Below are 16,674 nucleotides of genomic sequence, written 5' to 3'. Positions count from 1 at the left end.
GTTCCGCCTATGGAAGGGGGTCGTGCACATAGCCAGTACCGTATCCGGTGAGAGTGCAGTATTCCGCCTAAAAAGGGGGGTCATGCACATGATCGGCAACAGATCCAGTGAGAGTGTAGCGTTCCGCCTAAGAAGGGGGTCACGCACATGGCCGACAGCGAATCCAGTGAGAGCGCTGCGTTCCGCCCATGGAAGGGGGTCACGCACATGGCCGGCAGTGAAACCAGTGAGAGTGCAGCGTTCCGCCTAGAGAAGGGGGTCACGTACATGGCCGACAGCGAATCCAGTGAGAACGCTGCGTTCCGCCCATGGAAGGGGGTCACGCACATGGCCGGCAGCAAATCCATAGAGAGTGCAGCATTCCGCCTATGGAAGGGGGTCATGCACATGGCCAGCACCGTATCCGGTGAAGGTGCAGTATTCCGCCTAAAAGGGGGTCATGCACCTGGCCAGCCGGCAGCCAGGGAGAGTGCAGTATCCCGCCTAGGAGGGGGGGGATGCACATGGCAGGCACCATAACTGGAGAGATGATGAATGCTGCCTACGGAAGGGCCGCATGCACTTGGCCAGCGCCGTATCCTGGAAGAGGGCAGAAAAACCACCTAAAAAGGGAAATGCCCTAGCACCTACGCAGGTTGGGAGCGCAACACTATGCCACCTGTGGAAAGAGGGCATGCAGACATGCAGCACTACTGATGAGGCTGCAGCGTCCTGCGCAGTCCAATAGAAATCTGTTATTATTATTATTTTTTATTTTCATTTTTTTTTTTTTTTTTTTTAAATTAAAAACACAGCTTCTCTGAGGCTAAAGGGGGGCCACCTATAGGGGCACAGATAGTCAGGAAAAGGGGGGCCAGCCATACAGGCCCATTGGGAGCCGGCCTGTACCCTGGATCCGGCCTGGAGGGCGGCGCTGCGATCCCCTGGGGGCGGAGGAACCTCCCGGCGGGAAGAATTCGCGCCTGGAGAAGTTCCCGCCCCCTCCACCAGAGGCCGGAATTTTGCGGCCTAGTAGGCCGTGAAGCCGGGGTCTAAATTTGCGGCGCCCGGTATGTACCGCCGGGACCTGAGGCGGAGTGGCGCATCAAACCGGCCGCGGGTGCCCACCCCGCGGGCCGGTCGGAATTGCGGCCCAGCAGGCCGCGAAACCTGGGCTAAATTAGCGGAGCCCCACCGACCGGCACCAACGGTCAGCCAGGGCCTGCTGGGCATAGACGTCAAGCCCAAAGCCGGCCGCCGGAGCCCACCCCGCCGACCGGAGTGTCAGGGGCTCGGAATGGCGGCTTGCCGGCCGCGGGAGCCCACCCCGCCGGCCGGAAGAGTCAGGGGCTCGGAATGGCGGCTTGCCGGCCGCGGGAGCCCACCCCGCCGGTCGGAAGAGTCAGGGACCCGGAATGGCGGCCTAGCAGGCCGCGGAGCCTGGGCTAAGATTTTGCGGCGCCCGGCCGCACCGGACTACCAATGTCGGCCGGAGGCGAGGCCTTACTCCACAGCCGTCAGGAGCCTCAGGCCTTGAGCAACACTTCGGTAGGAGATGCCTGTGCTGATTTCCACCCATGTTAGTTGCCGCTTCTGTAGCTGGCTGTGGAGACAGCCACTGGCTGCATGTCTATGGGAGCCAGGCAGGGGGAGGCAGAAGGAAATTGCCGCTCTGCGGCACCCCAGGGGCCAGCATAGATCCAGCAGGGGACTAGAGGCCCAGTATGGGGGTTAGGCACACAGGAGACCAGGGTGGGGGGGGTGGGGGACGTAGGGCTGGAGAAGCCTCTTTCTTACCACAGCCGTCTTCACCCTCGGTCCATTCCAGCAGGGTCGCCCCTTCAGCTACTGGCACCGTAGTGGCAGGACGCTGGAAGAGGGACTTGGCGTGCGGGCGACCCTTGCGCTGGCGGGATGAAGGGGAGCTGGGCTGCCCTGATCCACCTTGCCTTCTGTGGGGGAGGCAGCAGTGCGGGTGACCGGCACTGGCGCAGCTCAACCCCGGGAGAACAGAGAGGTCTAGTGCGACTCTGTTATCCCTGATGATCTGGAACAAAAAGAAAAGAAAAAAGTAAAAATCTAAAATTGAAACAAGGAGAAACCAGCCCTGCAGAGCAGGGAGTGTCTTGCCTCCTTGGACACTAAGCAAAAAACTGGCTGCCTTTCTCTCCAGGCTGAGGGTATAGCTGTGGAGGAGGGGCTTAACAGCTTTCACTTAGTGTCACGCCTCCTATGGAGATGAGCTATACCCAAGGTCTTCTGTGTCCCCCAAGGAAACTGGGCGAGAAAATAGCATTCTGAATACAGAATGCTAAGTAAAATAGCGCTGGAGGGGTTAAAAAAATAAATAAAATAATTAAACTCACCAGCTTCTCTTCTGTCTTCTTTTTTGTTGTGTGCAGGAAAAGGACCTGTGGTTACGTCACTCCGGTCATCACATGATCTTTTACCATGGTGATGGATTATGTGATGGACCAGTGACGTCACCACAGGTCCTTTTCCTGCAATCAGCAAAGAAGGAGACAGAAGAGAAGCCGGGCTGCACGATCAAGTGGACTAAGGTGAGTTTAATTATTATTATTATTTTTTTAACCCCTCCAGCGCTAGTTTACTATGCATTCTGTATTCAGAATGCTATTATTTTCCCTTATAACCATGTTATAAGGAAAAATAATACAATCTACAGAACACCGATCCCAAGCCCGAACTTCTGTGAAGAAGTTCGGGTACCAAACATGCGCGATTTTTCTCACGCGAGTGCAAAACGCATTACAATCTTTTGCACTCGCGCGGAAAAATCGCGCATGTTCCCGCAACGCATCCGCACCTTTTCCCGCAACGCCCGTGTGAAAGAGGCCTTATAGTACCCGTTTCATCGCTGGGAGGTGGGGGCGGTTTATTTTATTTTGTGTTACATCTGAAAGGGTATATTTTTGTTTCTTTTGCTTTCACTATTGAAATATGGATGTCAATTATGGAAAAAGTCTTGACAGTTTTCTGAATGCCAAATTTTATTGTCTATACTCAACCCTTTTTTTTTTTTCTGTATCTTGAATACTTGTTTAATAAAAAATATCTGATAAAAAAATAAATAAAGAAGTTGTGGCAGTTACAGGGAGAGAGCTGCAGCAGAAAGGACACAACCCCTGAGCTGCCAGGTCAGTACTTACTTGCCAACAAGAGAGGCAAATGGCTGCACCTGAAGAGATGTTCCCATCACAATAAGGAGATCAACATTTTTGAAATCCTGATAAGACAAAGAATGAGAGAAATCTTGAAGCTGTTAGAGTACGACCACATGACGGGGCTGCGCAGTTTTCGCGTTGCGGCAGAGTACTGCGTGGCTGTACGAGCTGTAGCAGCCTCAAATTAAGTAATCAGGACTGCATTGCTTATTGGATCTTCGATTTTAATGGCCGCACAGATGTCCTAACAATGGATATATTTTAGTTATATAAAGTGAATGAAAAGTTAGGATAGTAGCTGGAATGGTGTAAGTTATTTTGCTTTGTATCATCCTAAGGCTCCATTCAGACGTCTGCAAATGGGTCTGCATCAGTTCCGCAATATGGGACAGAACGGGATGCGGAGAGCACACTATGTGCTCTCCGCATCCGCATTTCCGGAGCGTGCCCCCAAATTTCCGGGCTTAAGCCCCAAACTTCCGGGCCGCGGCTCGGCAAAAAAATAGAACATGTCCTATTATTGTCCGCAATTGCGGACAAGAATAGGCAATTCTATGGGGGGGTGCCGGCCGGGTGTATTGCAGATCCGCAATACACCACGGACGTGTGAATGGACTCTTACAGTCATGTCAGCATCTTTTTTCATTTAATTGCCCTTGCATTTTTTGAAACAAATACAAAAGGAAGGGCAACCATATTAGTCGTCACATAAAGGGGTTGAATGATATCAGAAAAACATCACTGCTTTCTTCCAGAAACAGCGGCACTCTTACCCGCAGGCTGCATCTGGTATTGCCGCCCATGGACAGGTGTGATGCCACTTCTGGAAAAAAATAGCAATATTTTTCTTGTCTCATACAACCCCTTAAATTAAGCGACAAAATGAACATTAATTGTCCATTTCTCAGAAGTCAATTTAAAACTACCAGCCAACAAGCAGCAGAGGTCCTGGAGAGGCAGAAGAATTAACAGGTAAGTAATCGTCTTTTAGTATTTTAATCATCTCCTTGGTCCCAGACAAGTCCTTTTAATATTAATTTACCCACATCATGCATAAAACTGTTTTTAAAGGCACACCACCATCAATTTTTTCCTCACATATTAATAACCTATATGTACATATTCTATGTAATTTGTTTTTCAAAAATAACAGGTGGACGGTGGAACAATAGAGCTGGCATGCTGCTATCCCAATTCTACATCTACTATTATACTAACAGATCACATCTTCCCCTAGCAGCAGTAGTAAAATAACAATGGGATCTATATAGGAGTTTTAATCCTCTATGCTGATTGCTATAGAAGGCCAATATTCTGTATTCTGTATGAAATGAAAAAGAGAACAGCAAAAAATTCTTTAAAATCTGTTTTCTGTGAATACTGATTCTAAAAATACCCCTTTCTGATGGAAGCGTCCCTCTAATTGGAATAGTTTAAGAAATGCTCCTGTGTGAAGCTATTAACGTTACAGTGTACTTTGGATTCCCTGTGCTGCCCTGCACAATAGCAGAAATCACTCCACTGCTCATGTACAAGAAGATCCGGATGATGGGACTGAGCATGTGTGACCACCAGCACTGCACACACTGGAGGGAACTTATCAACATCTGTGCAGCAGAAAGGTGGCTTTATTTGCACAAAGATTGCAACTTTTTTTGTATTTTACAGCACATCTTCCTGTTTTCTGAAAACCAGATATAGTGTGGGTGGGGCTTAGTAGGCAGGGGCGTGGCCTCCAACAGTCCAGCAATTACTATCATTTAATCCAGGCATTTATGGTAAACATTTGACTTTCTGGAGCATCAAGGTCAAATGTTGCACCTAGTTTATTAAAGGGTTATTCCCATCACATACAATGGGGGCGTATCGCTTAGGCTACTTTCACACTGCCGTTTCTGGGTCCGCCTATGAGATCCGTTTCAGGGCTCTCACAAGCGGCCCCAAACGGATCAGTTTAGCCCCAATGCATTCTGAATGGATAAGGATCCGTTCAGAATGCATCAGTTTGCCTCCGCTCTGTCTCCATTCCGCTCTGAAGGCAGACACCAAAACGCTGCTTGCAGCATTTTGGTGTCCGCCTGGCGATGCGGAGCCAGGCGGATCCGTCCTGACTTACAATGTAAGTCACTGGGGACGGATCCGTTTACATTGACACAATATTGGTGCAATTGTAAACGGATCCGTCCCCCCTTGACTTTCAATGTAAGTCAGGACGGATCCGTTTGACTTACACGTAGACGTAGACTTTTTTTGACAGAGTTAATGCAGACGGATCCGTACTGAACGGATACCAACGTTTGCATTATAGGTGCGGATCCGTCTGTGCAGATACCAGACGGATCCGCACCTAAACGCAGGTGTGAAAGTAGCCGAAGATATGCCCCCATTGTCTGATAGGTGCGGGTCCCACCTACAAGGAGAACGGAGCGGGGAGAGCTGCGGCTGGAGGACCACGGGTTTCCCGGGGTCTGTCCACCACCAAGCGCTGCTCCCATACAAGTGAATGGGAGCGCACCACGCACGTGCGGCCCCGGCTCTCATTCATTTCTATGGGGCAGATGGAAATAGCTGAGCCAGCGTTTGGCTATTTACGGCGACCCCATTGAAATGAATGGAAGGCGGCTGCGCATGCGCAGTGCGCCCTCCATTAATTTTCCCGCTCCGTTCTCGTTGTAGGTGCGGGTCCCAGACCTATGAGACAATGAGGGCATATCCTAGCGATATTCCCCCGTTGTATGTGATGGCAAAACCCCTTTAAGAATTCCCCCATAAGGTGGGTGTACTGAGAAGGAATCAAAAGAACACCAGGAGGCGTCATAACAAGTATGTACTGTAACACAACGATCTACACACAGGAACACGGATTCCAATATAAGAGGTGAGACATTTACACTACTATAGGCAATGCTGGTCATGTGAATGTTTCTCAACTTACAGACTTCAAGGCAGAGAAGAATCGGGGGGGCAAGCTTTCTCCGAAAAACACAATATCTGAAATGAAGCATATATCACCATCACACAGTGAGCTCCACAGTGAAGTCCACATTTTCTTCATGTGTTTACCAATGGGAAACATCTCAGGGTCTTATCGAGCCAAATCTACAGAACCATGAAATTCTGGGTGGTCAAATGTGAAGACCAGCCAAGGAGGGCTCTACTGGATTTCAACGTTAGGCCATACGTGTGGATTAAGTGCTGAAACGATGGACTGATATGGTTTTGGTTTTTACTTGTGTGACATTGCTTTACAATTCACTATTATAATGTGGAGCCATTACAGCTTCTCTGCCATCATAAATAGAAAAGGTCGATAAGATGTACTTCTAGATAGCTTTCCATTGTGACTCATTTGGAAGTAACATAATGGGGCGGATTTACTAATACTGCCTAATTTTGAGCCTGATTTATCAAAGTGGCTCATGACGGATGATAAATCTGGAGCACTTGTAGACGGTCTATAGTCTAATTCTACACCACCTATTGGCTTACGTTACACCAGAATTTTGCAGCATTTTGTGTTGCACATTGTTCCGCAAAATTATTTTTCCTTTATAAATGTTGCCATGTACATCCGCATATTCAGTTATATCGTGCAGGATGTTTTTCTTTTTCTGTGATGTTTGGCACATTGTCACGCCCTTTGTCAGACAAACATGTCTAAAACACTTAATAAATACAAAACAAGGCATATATGACAGTTTTTTGAGTCAAATTGCACCAGAATTTTGGCACATTTTTACTAGTAAGGCTACTTTCACACTCGCATTTGGTGCGGATCCGTCATGGATCTGCACATACGGATCTGCACTTATAATACAACCGCATGCATCCGCTCAGAACGGATCCGTTTGTATTATCTTAAAAAAAAAAGGGCTTAAAAAGCAATGCAAACACAAAAAGCCAAAGCATAAACCAGTCCTGCTCTTCAAGATTTATTATTCCTCTCAATAAAACACAAAACTATTAAACAGATCGGACTACTAGGGCTGCAGCTATCGATTATTTTAGTAACCAAGTATTCTACCGAATAATCCAACAATTAATCGAGTACTCTAATAAGAAAAAACGAATTAAAAGTATGTTTTCTATAAACACTCATCAGCCTCACCCTACCATCAGACTCCCTCCCATGCCATCAGACTCCCTCCCATGCCATCAGCTTCCCCCCAGTGCCATCAGTTCCCCCTCCCTTGTGCCATCAGTTCCCCCTCCAATGCCACCAGCTCCTCCCTCAGTGCCATCAGTTGCTTCCCCCAAGTGCCATCAGCTCTCCCCCAGTGCCATGAACTCCCCCATGCCATCAGTTCCCCCACTCCCAACCATTAGTGCCCCACCGTAGCGCCAGTGAACTAAAATACTTACCTTTCCTGTAGGGGCGCTGCCGACCCTTCAGAGATCTTCCATCCTCTTCTTCACATGCTGCACTGGGACCTGACATCACACAGCATTAGGTCACAGTGCGCACTTACATGCAAGATGTCCTGACTATGTGTGTACGTCAGGATCCAGTGCACCGCGGGCCGACGGGAGACGACGGAGCGGTGTGTGATAGCAAGCGCTTCACTCATACTCTGTGGTCACATGGCACAAACTAATTTTTTGCATCAAGGATTTCTTTGTGACGAGTTATTCGATTAATTTGAGCAATCGTTTCAGCCCCATAGACTACGTCAACTGTATTCACATACAATGGTTTTGTGAGGGGCTCGTCGCAGTTTTGCAAAACTGCCATTTTTTATGTGTACCTGGCGAACATGAATACCCCATTTATAGAAAATAATGATGTCAATAAATTGAAGTATCTTACCTGGTTTAACTAAGCTATTACACTTATCACATTTTGGAATCAGATCAGAGAAGATCTTTTCTGAAAACAAGCATGAAAATCATTATGATGTCTTATTGACAAGTGTACATATGTAAATGATATGCAAAAACAAGAAATGTCAACAAATATAACTAAATCTAAAAATGATATATATAAATATGCCTAGTGCAGAGGGAAAAAAAACACACAAAAAAAACGCTGATTACAGTAAGGCTGCCGTATATGACATTTTTGGTTACCTAATAGTAGACAGAAAATCCCATAGAAATAATCAGGTATGGGGGGGAAGGGGGATTTATCACTGTCCTTGCACCAGAAAATTGGTGTACATAAAAGTCACAAACTTTGGAGCAAGCCTCATTTGTTTGAAATTTAGCAACTTTCAAAAAAGTGGGTATGGCTTAGCACGAGGGGTGTGACAGATTTACTATATTTTACATCATAAACTGGCGTGAATCACAAATCTACACCAACTTGTGACATAGAATTGATTCTCTGGTGCACAGACAGGTAAAAGAGGCAAAAGATTTATAAAAATCCCTGTGCCTCCTTTAAATTTGGCACACCTCACACCGATGCAGCTTGGACTAAGACCGACACGTCATATGCCAGTCTTAGTAAATTCCACCCAATGTGTCTGTGACGTGTGCACGCATTAAAGTTTAAGATGGATGGACACACTTTATTCTAGACTGTGGAGATCAGCAGGAGGTCGGGGATTTACAGTATGCGCAGTCATAAGGGAAAGGATGTCATTCACTGAGAAGGGCCGCCCACTGGACTCCTAAGCATAGAAAGAGCAGGAATATCATTGAATAAAAATACATGTTGGGACTAATTCACACGTCAGTGATTTTCATCAGTGATTGTGAGCTAAAACCAGGAGTGGAGGGACAGGTTAAGGTAAAGCAAAGATTTGCACCCGTTTGTATATTTGACCCCCCACCTGGTTTTGGCTAAGAGTGCTGCGCAGTCGTCATGCGGTACCTGCAGCAACAAACATGCATTCACAAAGCAGTTAAAGTATAAATCCTCTAAATTATTTCAATGTAGTGGACAAATTCTTTAACTGCGTTGTAAATGCATGTTAGTTGATGCAGTAGCTCCTCCACAACTGCTCTATGTGACTGCACCCTGCCACTCCATTCTGCTAAGCGCGGACATGTGAACTAGAACTTACACTGAATCTTTTCCAACAAATCTATATATTAATCTGCTCATCAATTCCAGCTCGATAATGTGCTGCCTCAGGTTCCCCATCATATGTCCTTCTATAGATTGGAGCTCTGTTTTACCTCAGGTTCCCCATCATATGTCCTTCTATAGATTGGAGCTCTGTTTTACTGAGAAAGAGCCTCAGCTCCCCTGCACTGGCATATGTTTAAAAGATTACATGCTGTTCACCTTCAGTTACCACTAGACAGAACTTATGCGCTTTCCCTACACACATTTATACACTGAACTCAATAATATTGCAGTGGGCTGCTGAGCTCCCTCTAGTGGTGGCTGCAGGTGGCCAGCAGGTGATCGTGGAAACTTATGCCTCCACAGAGGATTTTAAACTGAATCAAAAAATGAAGCTTCAGCTATTATAAAGATATAATAAGCAATGATTAAACGCAGGATTTTGTACTTAAAAATTACATGTAAAAGGTGGAGACTCAGCTTTGTGGAACACATTTTTTTTAAGTGCCTATAAAAGGCACATTTAAAGGGTCTCTTTCACTGGTGACCTTCCTACCCAGCTGTTTGCATAGACACATAGCTGTGGTTCACCTGATTAAAACACTGTTTTCCTTTTGTTGACTTGAGGTTCTCGTCCTGAGTTTTGATAATTTTTCTTAATATGCAAATTAGGCATTTGGCGCAATCAGGGCGTCACCATTGCTCTTGTTGCACCCAAGCTCTGCTACTTTCTGTGGTCAGCCCCTCCCTCACTGCTTCGATTGACAGGGCCAGGCAGTGGCAAAGCAGCGAGGGACGGGCTGGCCACAGAAAGGAACAGAGCTTGGGCGCAACAAGAGCAATGGTGATGCCCTCATTGTGCTAATGAGGGCACATTATACTCAATGGGCTTCAGCGGTAAAAGGTAGTTTCTAGCTATGCCAGATACGATAAACTCCGGCAGGCCGGAACAATTTAGCGCTAGTGTGAAAATAGTTTTGGGGCCTAACTTACATATTAACAAAATGTTGGATCAACAAAAGAAAAACAGCGTTTTAATCAGATGAACCACAGTTATGTAGCTATGCAGACAGTTGGATTGGGAGGCTGCTGGTGACAGGTTCTCTTTGAACGCCATCACAGGAGGGTGAGGATCACTGGAAACTCAGCCTCTAAAAACGACCACTCTGTATGTGTGCAGGATGAGCAGTAGTTTGTGTGTGCTGTAGCATGAATCATGCTTGCTTTCTCAAGATGGTACTGTATGTATACAAACAGAGTGATGATCAATAGAATACCTTTCATCCAAGGAAGAGGATATTCAGCTCCACAGAACGTCCCAATACAGTGAGAAGTGTGGAAAGTCCCGTGAGCCTCAACTAAGTCATCGGAAGACAGACCGGCCACTCTCTCCAAAGTGTCAATGTTCTGCGTGAAGAGGAATATCTTATCAGCTCAATGAGGTTATATATTGGGAATGAACAGAGCAATGCAGCAGTGGCTGTAGTACCTGAGTGTAGCAGCGTAGAAGCATACCCTTTTCTTTCATTAGCCGCATGAAGTAATGGCAAATAGTTGGCTAAAAGAGAAGAACACACTTTAGTGAAAAATCATAAATGTACAAGAAGACAAAGGGGTTGTCCAGGATTTGTACATGCCCTCCTCCCCCTGAGGGACACATGAAGACAGCTCTACTTACCTGTTCCAGCTGCTACATTCGGACCTTGTGTCTCCTGGGAAGCCTTCACCAGACTTCTGGTCGCAGCAGGTAAACATCCTGCACGGATGGGTTCAGATGACTGGCCTCAGCTGTGGTGTGTCCCCATGTGCCACGTGACCCAGCAGTGACATGCCGCTTGGGGGCCCATCACTGCTCACGCCAGTAAATAGCTGCAGGAAGTTTGTTTCATGCCTGGGACACTACATAGCCCAAAAGTAGCAGCGAGGAGCAGGTAACTATAGCATAGGTCCCTTTTTCCATTTTTTTTAGTACATGCATCTTTGAAAGCCTTCATTTTTTTTATGTTCGGTTATGTAAATAATTTTTGCACCTTTTTTGGTGATACATGGGGCTTTATTTTCTATGTCATTTTTATTTTAGTTGCTCTGTTTTTATTTTTTTTTATCCATGAAAATGTAAAAAATAAAAAAGTGGTAAAAAACATTTTTTAAATGATATCACTTTCTATATTGTCATTTTGATATAGGGGATTGTGGTTGATGGTGATGAGGCTAGAAGCTGTGGTGTGTGGTGGGATTTTTTACAAAAATTAATTTTTTATTTTCATCAGTTTATTTAATTTTAATACTTTGTGCCCCCCATAAGGTCATGCAAGACCTTTGGGTGGCATTTAAACATTACTTTCTTTTTATTGCTGATTTCTCCGGTAACTGGGGCTGACATAATAAACCCAGCTATCAGAGGAAAACAGCCCCTAGAGGCTTCACAATGCTGTAAAGCCTCATTGCAGCTGACTCGATCATGACCATTTTTTGGGTATATCTGTCGCAGATTCAGTTGCAAAGGGGATTTGCAGACGAATCTGCGACTTCTTCTCCATCCACGCCACATACACCAGTTCTAAAAAAAAAAAAAGGGTGGCGTGGAAGTGGGCCAGCACATCTCATTTATCATTTTCTACACCTATTTTAGGCGTAGAAAAGTATCTAAATCTATGCGAGCAAGGGAGCTGGCATAGATTTAGGCCAGTGGTGGATGTGCTGAAGTTATGTAGAGGCACATAGGCTGGCGTCTCTACATAAGTTAGGAGCATCAAGCACCAGCACAGGGTTATTAAGACCGGCGTCTAAAACGTCGCTCTTAATAAATGACCCCATATGTCTTTGAGTGCGTCGAAGAGGCATGTCTATCAGTCAACAATCTCTCCCCAAGAGGTACACTACCCAAAAGTAGCCTCTGAAAGTATTTTTATAGGGTAGTGGGGGAAGCACTTTTACACCTTCTTGTACCAAATGTCACAGTTGTATTCATTTACATATCTGCCTTTTATCTGGGTGCTTTATTTTATTTATTTTTGGCAAGGAGTGTATTCGTCCTATACAAATTATTGAAATCCTATTAGATGCTGCAAACAGTAGCGACAGCAGCATCTGCAAGGTCTGGCAGAGGAAGGGGACTCCATCTGTCCTCTCCACCCGCTGCAGGATTCCTTGAGAAGGCTCTAAGGCCTCCCATAGCAAACTGCCTTTTAACAGGAAGCCAGTAAAGATCCCATAGATTGCTAAGGTATACTATTGCATGCATGGGGAGTAAAAAATAAAGTAAAAAAATGTAAATGTTTTTAAAAATATAAAGAAAAAACTATCAAAAATATTACTAATTTAAATCACCCTTTTTTCTCAAATTTTACATATAAACGGTGACAAAAAACATAACTGGTATCGCCGCATCTGAAAATTTAACAAGCACCATGATAGCTGCAACAGAAAAAAATTAAAAATGGCCAATTTTTCATTATTTTGGTCACCTTGCAACCCAAATTTTTTTTTTATAAAAAGTCCCCAAAAAGGTACCAATAAAACCTACAGTTTGCCTGCAAAAACAGTCCTCAGAGCTCTGTAGACTGATAGATAAAAAAAAATGATAGGTGTCACATAATGGCAATGCAAAGAAAATGTTTTATATTGTCCATGCATAAATAGCGACCTATTAAAGGGGTTGTCCACGATAAGAAAAACATTACTTTCTTCCAAAAACAGCATCACACCTGTCTACAGGTTGCGTGTAGTATTGCAACTGAGCTCCGTTCACTTCAATGGAGCACGGCTGCATTACTACACACAACCTATAGACAGATGTGGTGCTGTTTTTGGAAGAATGTTTTTCTTATTCTGGACAACCCCGTTACTGCTTTGTATGCCTATGCATTATTTATTTCAATTACTACAAATTCCATACTTCACCTTGACTAAACATTTTCCTCCAAAATTCTAAATAGTAGTATTCTTACATCGGAGAAAAATGTATTGCAAACGCTGTGCGATACCCAGTATGACAGCAGTGGCAGCAGGGCATACTATAGGGAGTGGCAGTCCCCTTGTCACTCACTGACATGTTCCGAAATGCTAACATGGACTAACCTTGAATTGTCCTGGGTACAGCTCTCTGGCCAGAGCAAAGAATGGTTCTGGGTTTTGCTATAAGATAAAATATAAATTCATCATTGGTATAAAGGGCCCTTCACACGGGCCTAGAATTGAACAGATCATCGCTAACGAGCGTTCATAATAACGCTCATTAGGGTTGATCTGGCGGTTTAAATGTACCGCCGATTACCCGATGAACAAGCGAAACACTCGTTCATCGGGTAATTGGATCGCTTGTGCAGCATAAAAATCCTTGATTCCCGACTGCAGATCGTGCTGTGTAAACACGACTTGCTGCTGGGAAACAAGTCGATATAGGGAAGAATGATGGCATAAGCCAGGGATGCTCAACCTGCGGCCCTCCAGCTGTTGTAAAACTACAACTCCCACGATGCCCTTCTGTAGGATGATAGCTGTAGGCTGTCAGGGAATGATGGGTGTTGTAGTTTTGCAACAGCTGGAGGGCCACAGGTTGAGCATGGCTGGCATAAGTGATCGCTCCGCCGCGTAGTCTAGAGCTGGAGAAGAGATCGCTGCAAGCACCGATCTCCTCCGCTAGCGATCAGCAGGTTGTCGGGAAGGAACGCTTCCTTGCCGGCAATCTGCTTGTACATTGTCCCGTGTAAAGGGTCCTTTAGGAATTTACACAGATAATATGTTTTAACACTGACTTTACACCAACCCCCGCACACTGCCCCATTACTTAATGTGTACCTGCCCACAGTGACCCACAGTATAACAAACAAGCAAAGGGGTTTCAACCGCTGGACCCCTAGAGACTTGGAGGCTGTCCTTGTTAGATGACACCGCTAACCCCCTATCTCTGTAAAGAGTACTGTTTCACTACAAAAAATTGTAATGGGAAAACACAATCAAACAGGAGCTGTTTCTACTCATAGAACAAGGTTTAGTCCTACAAGACTACCACAGTATATAATAGAAGTGTAATGAAAATGGATCTGTGAGTTATATATAAGTCTCTAGGTTTTCTATGGTTGCGACCAGTGTGTAAGACTTACCAAAAATGGTAAATTATCCCATATTTTAGACAAATTACTAACATTGACCCATCAGTCTCTATGACAGTGAGCAATTATGTGTTACCATTACCTTGAAGAATCCAATTTCAAATATGGCCTCTGGATATGGCAAGTTGTATTTTTGTAGATTAGAGTACAATCCACTACCCGGAGAACGAAAATCAGGAATTCCTGCAGCTACAGAAAGAGAATAAGGACTGATTAATGCACAAGACACAGGCCTCCTATCAGATATTATTAGAGAACCTCGATCATATGGCATACTGACGTCACTGAGATGTTGTCCTGCTCAGGACCCCCCAGATCTACGACAATGGCTCTTGTTCAGGTGGACTCTAGCATTACAAGGGCATCTGAATAGCCGCCATTTTCCTGGCAGTCATCTAACTGCAAGGGGTGCCAGCGGCTACAACCCAAAAGGGAATGACTGATGAAATAAACTCCTTAACTGTTTTACTGCCAAGACAATTTTTCACCTTTATACTTTTGACAAACTCAAATAAATGCCACCCAGCAGTTTACACTCATAGGCACCTTCATGCAATTTTGTTTTAAAACATAAAGAGGGAGATTAATAAAAATTTGCCAGAATTGTCTCACATGCTTTGCACCACATTTATTGAATGTTTTGGACATGTTTAAACACTTTTTGTGACTCATCTGGCAAGGTGGTGTAACCTTAGACTAGACAGTTCAGACATCTCAATACTTTGATAACCCTGGAGGGAGGAGACCAAAAATCTCCATGATTCCAGTAAACATGTAAAGGCTATGGATACATTTGCTGTGTTTTTTTCATTTGCTTCCTAAATGCAATCTCCATTACATTTCCTATCACTTTGCTGCTGCAGTCACCTTCAGCTTGCTAATGTTTCTACTAATCTGGAATAGATCTGCATCTGCTCTCTCCATCCCCTCTGTTAGAGATAGCAGCAGGGAAGGGGAGGAGAATATATAGAGCAGATCAGAGAGAGAAGAGGGGGGAAAGCAACTAATTTATCAGGGTCAGCAGATCACACAGGTTGGAAATAGGGAGGAAAACACACAAGACATTTTACGTAAAAAAAGGAGGTGAATAACATTGGCTGTGTACAAGTGTAGAGTGAAAGCAGAGTCACCCAGGCAAACTCTTCATGGGTGGCGCTAATCACACACTCCTTAACACCAGTGAGTACCAGAGCTTAGAGAAGAGAAAGAAGACAAGAAGCCATACTCCTCTATCATCTAGAAAAAAAGATTAATTCACTAGTAGAGTTGTTGCGATACCAAATTTTTTATTCGGTTTCGATACCATAAAAAAGTATTGCAATACTCGATACCATTCGATACCACGCGAACAAATAAACCAAAAAAGCCACGTGCATTCCGCATTTTAAAAAATGGCGAATTGCGCAGTTTTTATTTATTTTTTCTGTTCCGGCGTTCACCGCATAGATTTTTATAATATTTTAATAGTTTGGACTTTTCTGACATGGCGATATGTAATATGTTTATTGTTTATACATTTTATATGTGAAATTGGGAAAGGGGGTGATTTATATTTAATATTTTGGTGGGTATTTTTTATTTTTTTTTACACTTTTTATTTAATAACTATTTCCCCCCTCAGGGGCCAGAACCTGGGATTTTTTTCATCCCTTGTCCTATTCACCCTGATAGAACTCTATCAGGGTGAATAGGACTTCACACTGTCCCTGCTGCTCTGTGCACACAGCATCAGGGATGTTACCATAACATGGTAACCGATCGGAGCCCCAGGATTACACTGCTGGGTCTCCGATCAGAAGCTGCCGCTGCACCCTGTGGCCACTGCCACCAATGATTTTAATACTGGGAGGTTGGGGGGAGGGGAAAGGGGGAGGAGGGCGCACTGCGCCACCAATGATAATTACCCCTTAATACAGGAGGCGGGTACTAGCAGCAGATCAGCGGCAGTTAACCCCTCAGGTGCCGCAGTTAACCCCTCAGGTGCAGGGAGAGACTGCTTCCTTCTCCCCTGTGCTGCTGAGGGAACATGAGCGCGCCGACAGCAGCGCGCTCATGTTCAGAGATACTAGACTGCGCAGCAGACAGCAGTGTAGCCCAGTATCGAAAAAATGGAAATCCCAGTATCGTATCGATACCGGGACAAAAGTATCGATTGGGTATCGAAATTTCAATACCCGCAACAACCCTATGCAAGGAGGTAGTAGTCACCAGCTAAGTTTGTACTGAAATAGGCACAACACTACTAAAAATAAAGACAGTAAGGCCTCTTTCACACGGGCGAGTTTTCCGCGCGGGTGCAATGCATGAGGTGAACGCATTGCACCCTCACTAAATCCGGACCCATTCATTTCTATGGGGCTGTGCACATGAGCGGTGACTTTCA

At 45.0% G+C, this 16,674-nt stretch overlaps 1 protein-coding gene across 2 annotated transcripts in view; it reads right to left on the bottom strand.

Annotated features, from left to right (window-relative positions):
* The window catches only part of SIRT2 (sirtuin 2), a 52,744-nt gene that overhangs the window by 15,875 nt on the left and 20,195 nt on the right, over window positions 1-16,674 (bottom strand). For both annotated transcript variants that reach the window (XM_040423850.1, XM_040423851.1), the window contains exons 6-12: window positions 14,374-14,480; window positions 13,258-13,314; window positions 10,667-10,735; window positions 10,455-10,584; window positions 7,972-8,031; window positions 6,100-6,155; window positions 3,150-3,226 (exon numbers count right to left, since the gene is read on the bottom strand). In XM_040423850.1, the coding sequence (XP_040279784.1) occupies window positions 3,150-3,226; window positions 6,100-6,155; window positions 7,972-8,031; window positions 10,455-10,584; window positions 10,667-10,735; window positions 13,258-13,314; window positions 14,374-14,480 (556 nt within the window). The remainder of the gene's footprint in view (window positions 1-3,149; window positions 3,227-6,099; window positions 6,156-7,971; window positions 8,032-10,454; window positions 10,585-10,666; window positions 10,736-13,257; window positions 13,315-14,373; window positions 14,481-16,674) is intronic.

The sequence above is a fragment of the Bufo bufo genome, chromosome 3 (genome assembly GCF_905171765.1).
Source record: "Bufo bufo chromosome 3, aBufBuf1.1, whole genome shotgun sequence".
In the NCBI taxonomy this organism is placed as follows: Eukaryota; Metazoa; Chordata; class Amphibia; order Anura; family Bufonidae; genus Bufo; species Bufo bufo.
Note: the sequence above shows the minus strand (reverse complement) of the source record. Positions and strands in the feature narration are given on the sequence as shown.